The 15,871-nt window shown below is 40.8% G+C and overlaps 1 protein-coding gene across 4 annotated transcripts in view; it reads right to left on the reverse strand.

The window, feature by feature from the left end:
* The window catches only part of SMYD3 (SET and MYND domain containing 3), a 634,857-nt gene that overhangs the window by 260,029 nt on the left and 358,957 nt on the right, over positions 1 to 15,871 (reverse strand). Inside the window, exon 1 of one of the 4 annotated variants that reach the window (XM_074947069.1) lies at positions 14,327 to 14,448. The exons of the other annotated variants lie outside the window; for them this stretch is intronic. Coding sequence (XP_074803170.1) covers positions 14,327 to 14,350 — 24 coding nt within the window. The 5' untranslated portion in view covers positions 14,351 to 14,448. Of the gene's footprint in view, positions 1 to 14,326; positions 14,449 to 15,871 lie in introns of those variants that run through there. 4 annotated transcript variants of the gene reach the window in all.

The following is a 15,871-nucleotide window of genomic DNA, read 5'->3' on the forward strand; positions in this document are numbered from 1 at the left end:
CTGGGTGAGCATCACAATAGGTCAAAAGCTGAAGCCATGGCCAAATCAGGTGGGTGGCATGAATTATGAACAATTCCAAAATGCTGAGAGAGATGTACATGATATTTTGTAGAACTGAAATGGTTTTCTGTAGCTCTACTGTCATGAGACTAATGAATATTTGGTTCTAGTATCAACAGTGACCCAATCAGGGAAAACGGAACTAAATATTTCAGGGCTAAATGGTCCTAGTTCAACATAGGAGAAGGTGCCATCAGCAGCAGCAGTGGGGTGCAGAAGATGATCCCCATGGGGACAAAGTGGGTGGCTCAGCAAGACATAAGGGATTGCTCAGTGAAGCACAATGCCTCCATGGTCAAAGTGGGAGTATGGCAGGGGCAGAACCCAGTCACTGGCCTCCTTGTGCCCTGCACTTGCATGAGCAAATCACAAGCTGGCCCTTAAATCGGAAAGGTCAGATTTCTGAAGATGAAGATCCAGAAAAGCATATCAAACTGTGTGGTGGCATGTATATGTGATAGAAATGGGGAAAGTCACAAATTAAATAGATGTTTCGTTAGGTCACGATCGTTTCTTTTCACAGCTGAATGTCTAGCTAAAGGATTTTTTAAGACTGTTTCCACAGTAAAGAAAGATTTACCTAGAGATGGAGCATCTCCATGGTCACATTTTAGATTAATCACTTTAATTTCTTCCTCCAATCATGTTCTCAAAGACTTTTCTATTTCCCTTCACCTTTAGGCTATGTCTGTCCCTGGAGGCGGGGGGAGTGATTCCCAGCTTGAGTAGATATAATCATGCTAACTCTCCTTGAGCTAGTGTGCTAATTGTAGTAGGGTAGCCATGGTGGCGTGGGCAGTACAGGTGCAGGAGTCGCACAGCGTAGAGGACTGAGGTCTGAGAAGAACAAGGTTTCTAAAAGTCTTACATAACAATCATACTGACTTCAAAATACCTGTAAAATGGGATGCAATTTAGGAATGTAGAGGTGACTACACATTACAGTGGCTGCACTTACAATGTTTTCAAGACGAGGTGGGTGAGATAATATCTTTTGTTAGCCCGATTTCTGTTGATGAGAGAGACCAGCTTTTGAGTTTACATAGAGCTCTTCTTCAGGTCTGGGAAACTAACTCAAAGTCCAGTTTCAAAGATTCTACTGATTTGACAGCTATTCCCTTTTACTTAAAATGGAGAGCACTGTTGGAAATGGAAATCTCTCTCGAACTAGAACCAACTCTCTCTCTCTCAAACCAGAATAAACATTATAGGATTGTAGATTATTTCCACTTTTTTTTTTTGTGGTAAATTTACTATCTTAAGAATCATTTAGGCCCAGATCAAGGGTGGTGCTAGCCTCTTCCCGGGGGGAGGGAGGAAGAGGGGGGCCTGTGATGGGCCTTAGCTCCTGCTCGCCATGAACCCCCACCCCAAGGTCTTGCCCCGCTCCTCCTGTCCCCGCCCAAGGCGCCGTCCCCGACCAAGTCAGAAGCCAGAGCCAGGCAGTGCACGGCACCAGCCACTCTCAGGTAGTAAGAGTCACCTAGGTGCGGGGATCAGGCTCCACAGCTGGCAGATCCCTTGCAGCGTTCAGGGAACAGTGACCATAGGGGGTGGGGCCAGCGCGGGTCAGTCCGGGCCACTGTGGGGAGCCCCCAACCCTCCACCTGCCCTGAGCAGCACACCCCGGTGGGTGGGGAAAATGGACTGGGGACTGCTCTCGAACACCCCGGCCCTTCCCGCTGCCTGGGCTTACTCCTGTACAGCTGCTGGAGCTAAGTGCCCAGACAGCAGCTGCCGCTCTCTCCGCTCTGCCTTCAGAGCTGGGAGGCCAGAGAATGGCAGCTGCTACGGCGGGGGGGGCTAAGGCAAATTTTGGAGTGGCTATAGACCCTGCAAGCTCCCCCAGCACTGCCCTGGCCCAGATTCTTGCCACTAAACATGCAAACACCTAATGTGTGCACACAAATGTGTGCAGCCCTGTGCATATGCAGATCATTTGCACACCTATATTATGGAATTGAACACATAAGCTAGCTATGCACAAATGTTTGTCTACAATTACACATACCTATCTTTGAATACCTGTCCCTTAATGTCCCTTTAATATGCAAATACTTTCAGACAACACTATAACTGAAGTTAAAATAAAACTTGTCATAATTCCCCAACTGTAATAACCTCAGTTTGTTCCTTTTAGCCCTAAAGCTATACAGAAGCTGTTTTTCTGTTGTAGTCATGACTGATACTGATATGGTGCACAACAATCTCTGGCATCAGCAGTCAGAATCTAAGCTTTATGATTGATTTTTCTTTTGTGCTGGACTCGGTGAAACTGAAGAATAAATCTGAGCCATCCTTGCTAGAATAAGGTTCTATTTTGCTAATTTCAAAATGTGACAATGCTCCAAGCACAATGATGGGGGAGGGAATGTTGCCTTCATTAATTTTTTTATTCCAAGAGCAGCTGAGAATTTATAACTTTCAATAAAAAAACTGCTGAGGTTTTATATTTGCACATTAATAGCATGTTTCAGTATAAAATAGGATTCTTAATTCTCTTCACAGAGCAGTAAATCATATTTAAGATAAAAAATAAACCCTAGATCAGCTATCTATAGTTTTTCTCCCTAAAATTCTATTTTTCTTACTTTAATTGTTACAGCCTCACGATGACAACCTATAATAGCAAAGACTGATTACAGAACATTTACTTAAACTTTAATACAAAATTAAAATAATAGGATCAGGCTACACAAGACATGTTCCCCATTCATTCCTTCACTCATTCATTCCAAGCACTGCCAGGACAGCTGAAGGGCCCTGTCCTCAGGTCAGTGGGACTGCTTGTGTGAATAAGAATAATTCATGAGTAAAGGATGCAAGACTGGCTGCAAATTCCTTTCAGCAACCAGAAAAAGACCTTTCATTTATTACTTATTTCATCCAAAGTCTCTGCTATCTTTTAATCCCTTTCCTTCCTCTCCAAGCCTCAAAGATATGTTAAGCCTCTTCTGGAACCTGGGCATTTTTGTCTTTTAATTAGGGAATAGTCCCACTTCAAAAGATTGAGTTTTGAAGCACTGCTAAACTCTGAAAACAAATCAAAATAGAAATGCATTTCTTGGGCTTGAAATTAAGGACGGTCAATAATAGTCTTCTATTAAAACTATGAATGGATGGGAATAAGAAACTGTAGTGCAGTGCATGCAGTCCTCAAGGCCAGACCTTTGGCTAAATTCTGGCCTTATTTACACCTCGGGCAGGATTTTGGGACTGCACATAGAGTAAGTCAGGCCAGAATTTGGCCACTGGATTTATCTCACTGTCTAATGGATCAGTAGAAATTAGTTACAAACACAGTATCTTCATACGATCATTTTGTTGACTCCCCTTCTTTCTCTCTTTTCTGCAGGTAGGATTTGGTTCTAGGTTGATAGAATAGTGCAGACATTATAGCCCCAACTGAACGTAGCAGTAGCACAGAAAAGATCACCAATTAATGACAACTTGGTGTGGTGTTGGCGTTTTTATGCTAATTAGACTCCTCTTCAATAGCAATGTAACTAAGACCAGCAATCTATTTTGCACAAGCCAGTAAACAACTAAGACAGCAATAACTTTTGGACACTACCAGCCTGAGCTGTGTTTGAACCAGTGACTTACAGGTGTCTTGGTAAAGCTGTAATCTAAATAACAACACTGACATCTAGCTGCTCATACAGCCAAATAAATTAATACAAACCCTATCACGTTTAGTTTCCAGTGTCCCACATTTGTGGTTCCAAAAGCAGGCAGTTCAGTAAACAAAGACTCCTTTGCTATGGAGGAGGAATGTAGCTTTTTTTCTGTTCTGATTTTGCAATTTCTAACCATCCTCCTTTTCTCCTTGCAGCCACCTCAGCACAACATGAAACTGCTGGTCAGAAAGGCAACTGTTACAGCTTCCCTGGTGAGCTAACATTAGTGCTGCATCAAGCCTCCGCCAGAATACTGCTGAAGGTGCAATTTCTACGCCTCTCCGCCCCTCTGAAGATTGAATATATTACACTGCCACTGCAATCCACTCAGCCTCCTCCCCCTCCAATTCAGGGTCTTGGATCAGCATCTGTTCTCAAAACAAGAAGGTTTCAGAAATGGCAGCAATACTAAGTTACTAGGCTAGCAGCATCATTTCGATTCAATTCAGATTATTGATGCAACAAGCCAATGACATTAAACAATGTGTGTTTAACTTCTAAACGTCTTTTAGCGACAACGACAGTTTGATTGACCCATTATTATTGAACTAGTTTTTAATGAAATGCTACTACTGTACCGTTATGTCTATAACATATGCAGCTCCAAGTGATTAATTATACCCTGGGAGAACCTAATAACAGACTTACCATAATGTACCTTAACAAGGTAACTATTAATTTATTCCTCCTAATTCTCAAAGTAGAGATGGTGTAATGTACTCTCCATCTCAGAGAGCGTTGCAATAATTTTCTTATTTTTTTTCTTTCCCTCCTCCCCCCCGCCTTTCTCTGGCTCCACTAATGGTAAGAGCACATCATAACTTAATTAGCTGACACTGATTTGTAATCTACACACTTCTTCTTAACTGGCATTTTTTCACAGCACCAACACTAATCGTCTGTTTTGCATAACTAACAGCTTTTGAAAAAGAGAGACCTTTAGAAAAAGCTGTAGCTTTTAAAGAGATCGGGGGGGGGGGGGGCGGTGACGGACGACACACACCGTACTCTTGCGTCACTGGCAGCCAAGTCGATAACTGCCCTCAGATCCATAGGGAATGCTTAATATTCTAGGCATTAGAATTAAACAGGAACGCTGGGCTGCCTCACTTTGTGTAAAAAGTAAAAACCCAGGAACTTTCTTTACACTTTTGATGCCATCCATTCACGCTTGGTCCAGTCCTAAGGAGGAGGATGTTGGTGGACTGAGCAGTGTGAATTCATAATTCCCAGAAGATCACATCACAGGAGCTTATATTTTTACTACTTTGTCAAAATATCTGTTACAAAAATTTTAATTTTTACAACGGTCTCTTTAAGAAACAAGAAGGATGAGCCCGGATAGGGCTAAATGTCCAAAGATAGGAGAGCTGGTCGGAAAATTTTCCACCATCACGTATTTCTGTAGGAATATGCTGATTCATCAAAAGCAAACTGTTTTGCAGAAATTTAGTCATTTAGACAAAAAAAATCATTTGGAAAAAAAACTGCTTCAAAATTCTTAGCATAGAGAGCAATTAGGGTGCTTCCTGGGTAAGACCATTGTTGATGGCTTTCTCCAGCATTCTAACCAAGAAATACTGATCAAAAACAGGTTTCAGAGTAACAGCCATGTTAGTCTGTATTCGCAAAAAGAAAAGGAGTACTTGTGGCACCTTAGAGACTAACCAATTTATCTGAGCATAAGCTTTCGTGAGCTACAGCTCACTTCATCGGATGCATACTGTGGAAAGTATGTGTTTGGGCTGGCAAAAGCTTATCTAAAGTGATCACTCTCCTTACAATGTGTATGATAATCCAGCTGGGCCTGGATTTGTGCTGGAAATGGCCCAGCTGGATTATCATACACATTGTAAGGAGAGTGATCACTTTAGATAAGCTATTGCCAGCAGGAGAGTAGGGTGGGGGAAGGTATTTTTTCATGCTTTGTGTGTATAAAAGATCTTCTACACTTTCCACAGTATGCATCCGATGAAGTGAGCTGTAGCTCACGAAAGCTTATGCTCAAATAAATTGGTTAGTCTCTAAGGTGCCACAAGTACTCCTTTTCTTTTTGATCAAAAACAGAATTTCACCAGCTGCTTCTAACTGCTGAGAAAAGCTCGTGCATGGTGATGGAAACTTTCAAATCGATCAAACTTAACACAAACCCATTTAACCTTTCACTAATTTTAATACACTTGCATAAGACCTCAAGGCACATTACACATTATTACTACTGAGCAATGAAGATGTACTATAAAATGGAACTGAAAGTATCCATTCACTTAGCTGACATTTCTGAATACTAGCCACTTGGTTTATAGCATTGCTCAGTTAATGTTCCTATCTGAAACCAAAGTGGCTCTTTGCCCAGGCTCTGAAAGGCTAGGAGATGATAGTGGCCGGGGTAGAAGTAGGGAACTATTAGGAGTGCAGTCACTAGGACATTCAATTTATTAACATATGTACCAAAGGAAGAGAGGAGCAAAAATGTGGTCCTTGAGGATATATAATTAATATCTAAATAATAACAATACAGCCTTAATGCATGAAGTTCATTATAAACATTTAATCTAAAATTCTAGCCCTAACAAGATAATTAATTGGGACCATCATCTGGGATCTCAGATATTCATCAGAGCTGGTCAAAATTATTCCACTGAAATTGTTTTTAATTAAAAATGATTTTCCACTACATAGAAAGTTTCATAAGAAAAAAATTATTATTGTTGAAAATTTTCAGGTTTTCCATTTCCATGGAAACCCCACAATGTGATTTTTTTTTAAAAAAGGTTTAAACTAAAACTTCTGTTGCTGAAAACCAAAAATTGCTGTACAAAAATTTAAAAAATTAAATAAAACCTTTTAAAGAAATTATTTTAAAAATATCCCAAACAGTCCTATTAGATATCCCTACTTGTTTAGGAATGAGGTCTTTTCATGTGCTCCTCACTGTGTCAGTACTGCCAACCCCACGCATTCAAAAATCATGAATCATGTGTTCCAAAATCCCGAGATTGGCTTAAAAATCATGAGGTTTTAAAAATAAAACATTATGGGGGAGGTTGCCCTCTGGACATTTTTTAATACCACAGGCTCATTCCCACCACACTAGTGACATCTATTTGGGATGCTTTTACCATACATTTTTTTAAAATGGGGACTGTAAACTAATGAGTCAGAAAATAGGTTGCAAAATGCCAGACCTACGTATTCCATTGTTACCAGTAAAAAAAAAAATTTGCAATTATTTTAGGCAATCTTAAAATTATTTTCAAGTCAAGTTTCAGGTCTACAGAGCTCTGCTTTTAACTGCTGAAGCATAATAACGACAACTGGCTCAGCAGACGGTTGTGTGTCATTTGCAGAATTATATGCACCATGTTGTCTGGTTAATTTGCACATTAAGGTGTTGCTGGTTGGCACAGGACAATCTGTTCAGGAACAATTACTTCCTATTTTGCCACTTATGTTGGTGGTAGCTGCACCCAAGGTACTTAAAATATCAGGTATTTGGTTCCATCTAAAGTCATATGTCAGGATGCTCAGGTTAAAACTAGATCTGCACAGAAGATTTCTATTGCAGATACATTTGCCTTTGCAAAGCCCAGGGATGTTCTGGGGGAAAATTAATAGGGTGAAATCAGCCATTTCCTCCCCCCAGAACATAACTCTCAGGTAAAATGCTGCATCTTCAGGAACGATGAGTGTAATGATGCTTCATTGTTTGAGAAACCCACATGCCCCCAGAGAATTTCTGTCAGAAGCCCACAAGACAGGCTAGTGGAGCAGTCTTTATTTAAGCTCTAATGAAAGAGGTGGAAAAGAGGAGCTGAAAAAACACCAAGACAAAAGATGCTTTTATTAGAGGTTGAGATGAATCTGAATCAAAATGTGCTCACAGTTATATTTTCTTTTAGAACTGGGAAAAATGCCAGCAAGAATAGCATGATTCCACCTTCCACTGCCAATATAATTCCAATTCTTATCAGACAAAGCTAAAAAAAATTGCCCAGTTATTTCATTAGGAGAAGCAGCTAATTTACAGGCACAGTAATTGTTCCCCCACAAAAGCGTATAATGAGCTTTAAACTCACAAAATTAGGGTCTGTTCTTCTAGTGATTATGCTTAATTTACAAAGGAATTACTGTCCCCCCCCTTAAATTTACCTTTATAATAGCTACACTGACAAAATAAACTTCATCAGCTCTGAAGATGTCCTTACAGTCTGCCAGGTCAATAATACTTATTTTAAAAAGTCTATACATATACACGTCTGCATGAATATGTTTTATTAGATAAGATTATAACAGTTCCAGAGTAGGTATTATGGGTTAGCAAATCAATAATGCCAATCTAAAAATTCAATCTCATATGTAATTGCTTATTTAGATACTCTGGTGATAAGGTCTACAGAAAAACCTTAAGATAAGCACATTTTTAAATAGTCACTATAGTTCAACTGATAAACCATTAAACTGATATTTGCAGATTTGTGTGCCTAAACACTGGGCACTTACTTAAATGAAAATTGGGCTACTTTTCTCAGTGCGTAAGAATTAATGGAAATGGGAATTGCAAGTGCCCACCTCCTCTAAAAATGACGTTGTTTATTTAGGTGCCTAAATACAGAACTAGGTGCCTTTACTGAAGTCATTCTGTGCCTTCAGTTCCACTAAAGTAATGGGAAATGGTGGCCATTTTGAATAGGGGAAAAATTGTAACACCGATGCCAACAATTTATCATGAGAAACTAATAAAACTCACCAAATATTGCAAGACTCATGATAAAAATCTTAAGAGTTGTCAAGTTCGAGGTAATGAATGCTGGGTTCATATATTTGAAATTTCTCTTTAGTTCAGGAGTTCTCAGAGTCATGGCAAATTTGCCTATTTTATTCTAGTTTTGGGACTTGGTCCTAGTGATTGTTTCAATATATAAGAGAATGGCAGTACCTAGATTTTAAGCCCAAAAGGGACTTCTGTGATGATCACCCTAAACCTAGGAGCCGGACATGCTGGCTGCTTCCTGGGAGCTGCGTGGCGTGGAGGTTAGCAGGGAGCCTGCCAGGTCCGCTACGCAGAGCTGCCAACCGGGCAGTCAACAGCCCAGTCAGCATCGGGATCCCTTATTGACCAGGTGTTCCGGTCGAAAACTGGACCCCTTGTCACCCTACTGTGATCATTCAGCCTGACTTCCTGTAAAACACAGGCCAAACAATTATAGAGATAAAACACAGTTAAAAAGTTACATGTGTTAGAAATGCCAAAAAGTAGAGGAAAATGATGCAGTGAAGTGCACCAAGCCTGGCAGTCTACTGTAGTTATGTGTTTGGAATTGGAGCAGCAGTTCCTCCGGTCAAAAAACAGATTAAGCAGCATTTTTAATACATCGTTGCCATCTACTGGACACTGTAGAGAACACAGTTCAAAAACCTGGAGCTTAAAAAATAAGGATAAACTGAACAGCAATCTGGTGTTCAGACCTACTGGAAAGAGTGGTTGTGCTTCCCCTCCATCCCGTCTAACCGCCCCTGCCACTCTCACATTCTCGGACAGCCCTCTCAAAATCTGAAGAAAGCTCTGTAAAATACACTTTCAGGCTGAGCCCAGCAGAAGTGTGTAAGAGCTGCCTGGAGCCGTTTTCCACGTTATTCCAGAGTCATCAGCTGTCTAAATCTGAACCTGAACAGCGGAGTGGTGAAGCAAAGGCTGATGCATGGCTAGGAAACCATGTGAATCTTCAAGCAGCAAGAAGCTGGGTGAACCCTTTGGATTGTATTCCTGACTAAAAGCTATGTGAGCTTCCTCGAACTGTCTTATCACCTCTCCTCCAGCTTGGAGTCAGTGGTGCATTCCAGACACAAAAATAGAACCCCTAGTAGACAGAGGAACTTTGCCAAATGAAGGAAGTTGACAATGACAATGGTGTGATCTGATGTTAAAAAAATCGTACTTAGAGGTAACTACCTAATTTCCAACTGGGGTGCCAATATATACTGTTCATTTAGGCCCCAAACCTACAAAATTTAACCATGTGAGCAACTTTATGCATAAGATTAGCCCCACTAATTCAAGAGGACTATCACCAGTGTGAAGAAGCTCCACACCTGAGTGTTTGCAGGATCAGGGCCAACATTTATTGAGCAGACATGAATCATTAAAAATAAACTAGCTAGTAAGCAGTGAACACAAAATGGGCTGACTAATACACAAACAATGATATTCAAGAAAATATAGATGCTTTACACGCAGCAGCATTTGGACACTGTAAATTATTTAAAAAGGAAAGGAGTACTTGTGGTACCTTAGAGACTAACCAGTGCCACAAGTACTCCTTTTCTTTTTGCGAATACAGACTAACACGGCTGCTACACTGAAACCTAAATTATTTAACTTGTTCAATACACAGGGCTGGCTAATGCGTGAACTTGCATGACTGCAAGAAACCTTTGCTAGCAATCCCCCTATAGCCACCCCAAGGAAGATGGGAAAGAGGTGGGGCCGTAGTTCTCCCTCCACACCACCATACGAAGCCAGCAGAGCATTTCGTACTGCAACCTTCTAAAGAGTGCAACAGCGGGTATGCTACCTCTGCATGCTGAAGAGCTCCAGGAGTCACTGTGACTCCCTGAAGTTCAGTTCCTCCCAGTGAATGTCCTGAGTCATAGGAGCTCCTTGCTGCTTCTTACCCTACAGCGTGGACTAGTGGATAGAACACTGGAGTGGCACTAGGTTATGTTCCTGGCTCTGTTACTGGTCTGCTGTGGATAACCTTGGGCAAGTCACTTCACTGCTCTGTTTCCCCATCTGTGAAATGGTGATAATGATACTGAGATCTACTGATGAAAAGTGCTATTAAGCTTATGGAAAGGATGATATGATGGGATAACCTAATTTTGGCAATTAATTGATCTTCAACTATTAGCGATAGATATGCCCAATGGCCTGTGATGGGATGTTAGATGGGGTGGGATCTGAGTTACTACAGAGAATTCTTTCCTTGGTGGCTGGCTGGTGAGTCTTGCCCACGTGCTCAGGGTTTAGCTGATCACCATATTTGGGGTCGGGAAGGAATTTTCCTCCAGGGCAGATTGGCAAGGCCCTGGGGACGTTTCGCCTTCCTCTGTGGCGTGGGGCACGGGTCACTTGCTGGAGGATTCTCTTCACCTCCAAGTCTTTAAACCACGATTTGAGGACTTCAGTAGCTCAGACATAGGTTAGAGGTTTGTTACAGGAGTGGGTGGGGGAGATTCTGTGGCCTGCATTGTGCAGGAGGTCAGACTAGATGATCATAATGGTCCCTTCTGACCTTAAAGTCTATGATTCTATGATCCTATGTATTATTGTTATTAAGCTACAGAATCCTCACTACCAATTTGAATGACAATGTCCCAGAACTAGGTGTTTTAAACACATCTTTAATATGTTTCTTTGGGAATACAATCCTGCTCTGAACTATGAATGCCCTTCGTAAATATGTTCATCTCTGGTAATTTTATTAATGTTTTTCCTGTCAATTTTCTTCTCTCATTTACTAACGGCCTCTTTAGTACTGCCATTCAGAGTTAGCGCTTGTAGTCCTAGCCACATCATGACACTCTCCTGTAGAGTTCAATACTGGCCTTTTTCCAGAAATAATGTGCCAAACTGATAACACAAATTTACTCAAATATCCTCCATTCTTGTATGGAAAGGTCCTCAAACGCTGGATAATGTCTGGAGCGGAATGACTGAAATACGCACAGTAGACTTACTTCGTGTTCAAAAGTACAGAAAACTCTAAGACACTGAGCTACAATTAAACAACAGCACTGAGCTACACAGTCTTTCCTGGGGATTCATGCCCATCTGGGAGGAGATGATGGTACAAGGCTTACTCACCATTGGCCCTAACCAGCACTCTAATCAGGTCATTTTGGCTTTAGGGCTTGAATCCCTGGGTCTGCACAAGAGACTCTGCATGTGTACACAGCACCTCCTGTGGTGCTCAGCACACTGCACCTGAAGAAAGAGATGTATGTACTTCTTGCATTGGAGCATTACTAGGATACTGATTAATGACTGCAGGAACATCATTAACCAATTAGATTGGGGAAAAATCCTACCACAGGTTTATAGAGTTCCCAGTAGTGATTGTTCTTGGTTTATAAATCTGGGCATGAACACTCCCACTGTGTAATCCCCAGCAATGACCTATCCCCCCGCTGCAGCAAGATGCAAACATGTAACAGCATAGTACTCTCTATCACTACAGAGTAGTAGTGTATGTATGTGACTCTACAGCTCTAGACACATAGGTCAGTCACTGTGTTCTGGACTGTGCTGACAGCCTGTTTTGACTCTGTCAAGCAATAGGTCACCAAAAGCCATACGGTCACAGCGAGGCTCTGCCATATTTTGAGGGCATTCAGGCTTAAGAAATGCCAGTTTCTCAGTATGAACCCCATGGCAATATGCCTGGAGGATCACTGCAGGAATGTAATTTGAGTTTTGTTGCAGCCACACGAAATACAATTTTTAAAAGTAGAACATTTTATTTAAATTGTAAGTTGAATTTTTAGTTTCCTCTGCAATATATAAAGTCAGTTTCAGTTTAAAAATACCTTATGGTATTATTGTTAGAGTATGCATACAGGATTAAGGACCTGTCAGCATGATCACTGCAAACTATGTTCTGGAGTATATATATTCAAGGATGTTTACAAGAGGGACTTGAAAGCTTTCAGCACCGATCCTGCAAGCTGGGAAGATGCAGCCAGCAACTGGCCACACTGGAGGGCTGCGCTGCACCAGGGAGCAAAAGAGGGTTGAGAGTGAAGAAGAAAGTGCAGCAAGCCTTAAGAGCTAGTAGCGCCCTGGCTTCATCTTCTGGCCCAGGGCCTTACACCTGCACTATTTGTGGCAAGAATGGTCACTTAAGGATTGGACTTTTTAGCTACTTGCAATGCTTCAGCGTGACACATTGAGCTGCTTTGGCGCTTACACCACCGTCTTTTGAGACAGACAGTTGCCATGACATAGGTCATATATGTTGGTTGCAGGTTGTAACTTTTATGTAACAAGCATTTTCAGCTTGGAAGACATGTTTAAGTGGTTATTTTTCAAAGACTTAGGAAGAATAGATAGCTCAGGGAAAGCATCATGGGAAATAGTAATTCACCCATAGGTTGCTGATTAGAATCCAACCCGGTTTGGCAGTGATCAATAGGTATCGTTATCATCCAGTTGCTGTTCTATATGCAATATTCTTGGTAGTCTCCACACTGTCCCAAGCAGACAAGTATCCAACATTGCACAAATCACCATCACAGTTGGCACTAATTGGAAACTCTGTTGCCAGTGTCTGCAGATAGGCCAAGGAATGAAAGTCACAGAGACCAAAACATCCTCTTACTCCTAGCTGTGGCCCTTCCAGGTCAGGGTTCTTGAAGCATATTGTAACAGCAATGCGGGACAGAGCCTGCACTGGCGTTGCCCATGGTGTACCTGCTCTGCGGATAAAAAGGGCATTTTTCTATAGGCCTGTCTACGTGCCTTTCACCAGCACCAAATTCATCCTCTTCCCTCTTTTCCTCAGAAATGTGGAGATTTTGTTTGTTGAGTAATATAAAAATGGAAGAAAAATTGCTGTTCTCTATTTGGGATGAGATTTAGTATTCATACAACTCAGAAACAATTTTAATGTTGGCAGGACACCAGATCATAAGGAAACATTCAAAACAATGCTAGACATGATTTCTAAAAGCCAAAAGCTTGTCAAATTTCCATGGCTTTATACTTTCAAAAGGCTTTGATCACTTCCCTGAAGTTCTCACCAAAAAATAAAAAATAAAACAAAAAAATCATCTGGTCTGAGACTTACGAATTGAAATTTTCAGAACAAAAGTGTTTAGTTCCTGATCTTCCTCTTCTTCTTTAAGAAAGCCGAGTGAAACTGAGAGCTTAAAATGGAAGAATGGTTGGAACCTTAACTGTAGGGTCAAAACTGGCTGCATAATAGGACACCTTGGAAACCATCTATATAATATTGTAGCACTGAAAAAATTGATAAGGTATATATGTGTTTCATATACATACAGTATGCCAATAGTGAATTTGGCCCTTAGAGACACCATCCAAATGTCAACTGTCAACAGAAAATGCTCTTGTGGTGGGACGGATTATAACTGAAATCCAGTTTATTTCACAGCTCTACTGTCAGAGTGGCTTTGTACAGATTTGGGGAAAATATCGTATAATTTTATACTCATGTCTGTGAAATATAATTAATTCATTTAAACTACAGTAGTTGGCAATGGGATTGAGGCCATATTTATTAAAGGTGAACTTCATTTTTAAAAAACCCATTAAATGTATTTCTGTAGGCTGAAAGACCCAAACAACAAAGAGAAGAGGGGGCAGTATTCTGTTTTTATTTATTTCAGCTTGCCTGAAGTAGCAAAGGGTAGACTTTGTTCTACTATGACACTCTGGAATGCAGAATTCTTTGACATCACTGTTACTACCAGAAGGCCTCTGGAGCATGGAGCCCACCCACAGGTGTGGAAATAAGTAGCAGTTCAAAGGAAGGAGCTGAGAACACATTGTCTAAAGACCTTACCTCTTTCAATGCAGCCACAGCCATAAAACAGCAGCACTTGCTCTCCTAGAGCTGGCAACGGGGGGCGCCATCCACCACAAGAATTCTGTTTCGGGTCTCATTCTCCCAGCCTCTCCCTCAAACCACACCCACCTTCAACCCTGCCAGTGGGATTGGGGAAGCCAATTACATGATTATGAAACACATTGCAAAAAACCATGCTATATAACAGACAAAAAGCAGTGTACCTCAGCCCCTACGGGTTGGGCTCCACGATGCAGCAGTGCTCAATATTTTCTCTAGCACGGTCGTGAGCTATAGCTCTCTAATGAGAGCTTATGACATAAAGCTTCCTACTTAAGATATTTTTATTCACAGCAATTATTCAAGGGGGGGGGCAATCCTGTAAATAACAGCAGGTAAAAAAATCCATTTGACTACAGTTAGGCAATCCAATATCCACAAAACATGAGTGCCATTTAAGAATACATAAGAACATACAGTTTGCCTAGGGCAGTGGCTCTCAGTCTTTCCAGATGACTGTACCCCTTTTCAGGAGTGTGATTTGTCTTGTGTACCCCAAGTTTCACTTCACTTAAAAACTGCTCACTTACAAAATCAGACATAAAAATACAAAAGTGTCACAGCACACTATTACTGAAAAATTGTTTACTTTCTGTTTTTTACCATATAATTATAAATCAATTGGAATATAAATATTATTCTTACATTTCAGTGTATAGTATATAGGGCAGGATAAACAAGTCATTGTCTGTATGAAATTTTAGTTTGTACTGACTTCGCTAGGGCTTTTTACGTAGCCTGTTGTAAAAGTAGGCAAATATCTAGATGAATTGATGTACCCCCTGGAAGACCTCTGTGTACCCCCAGGGGTACGTGTACCCGTGGTTAAGAACCACTGGCCTAGGGTACTTCTAAGAGAAGAGAATCACAGCGATATAACTGAGGAAACCATTTTTTAAAAAAATCACAGAATTCCTTCTTCAGCACAAGAAACTACAATTACCTTCAGCAGCAAAGGGGTTATTAGGTCCGGAATGTGACTGAAACATATTAAAATAATGAGGGAGACAAAGATGTGCAGCTTTTTTTATTATTATTTTAATAAGTTCATAATCTAGCTGCTTTACTGAGATGAGGTCTGAATGGGGATGCACTGATCCAGTGTAATGATTTTTATGGAAGCATCCTGCTTTGGGTTTTGCTGCTATATCAGAGTGAATCCTAGTGAATCCTAGCGAGCAGACAGGAGTTCAAAATTAAGGCCTGAATTTTGATTGCCCATGTAAGGGAGAAAATACACAGCTACTAGAAGGGAAAAAATATATAATTATTTCCACTGAAATTCAATATTTAATGTAACCAATTACGATGAAAACAATATTGACAGTGCACTTGGGAAAATGTAAAGCCATATTCCTGATCATGTTGCTTTTATGCTGTTTTGAGAATGAAGAGTACTGGGGCAGCAGGGCCTATTATTTATTATTGTTGTCATTATTTATTATTTGCATTACCATAGTGCCTAGGAGCCTAGTCATGGAC

This window comes from Natator depressus, chromosome 3 (genome assembly GCF_965152275.1).
Source record: "Natator depressus isolate rNatDep1 chromosome 3, rNatDep2.hap1, whole genome shotgun sequence".
Taxonomy (NCBI): domain Eukaryota; kingdom Metazoa; phylum Chordata; order Testudines; family Cheloniidae; genus Natator; species Natator depressus.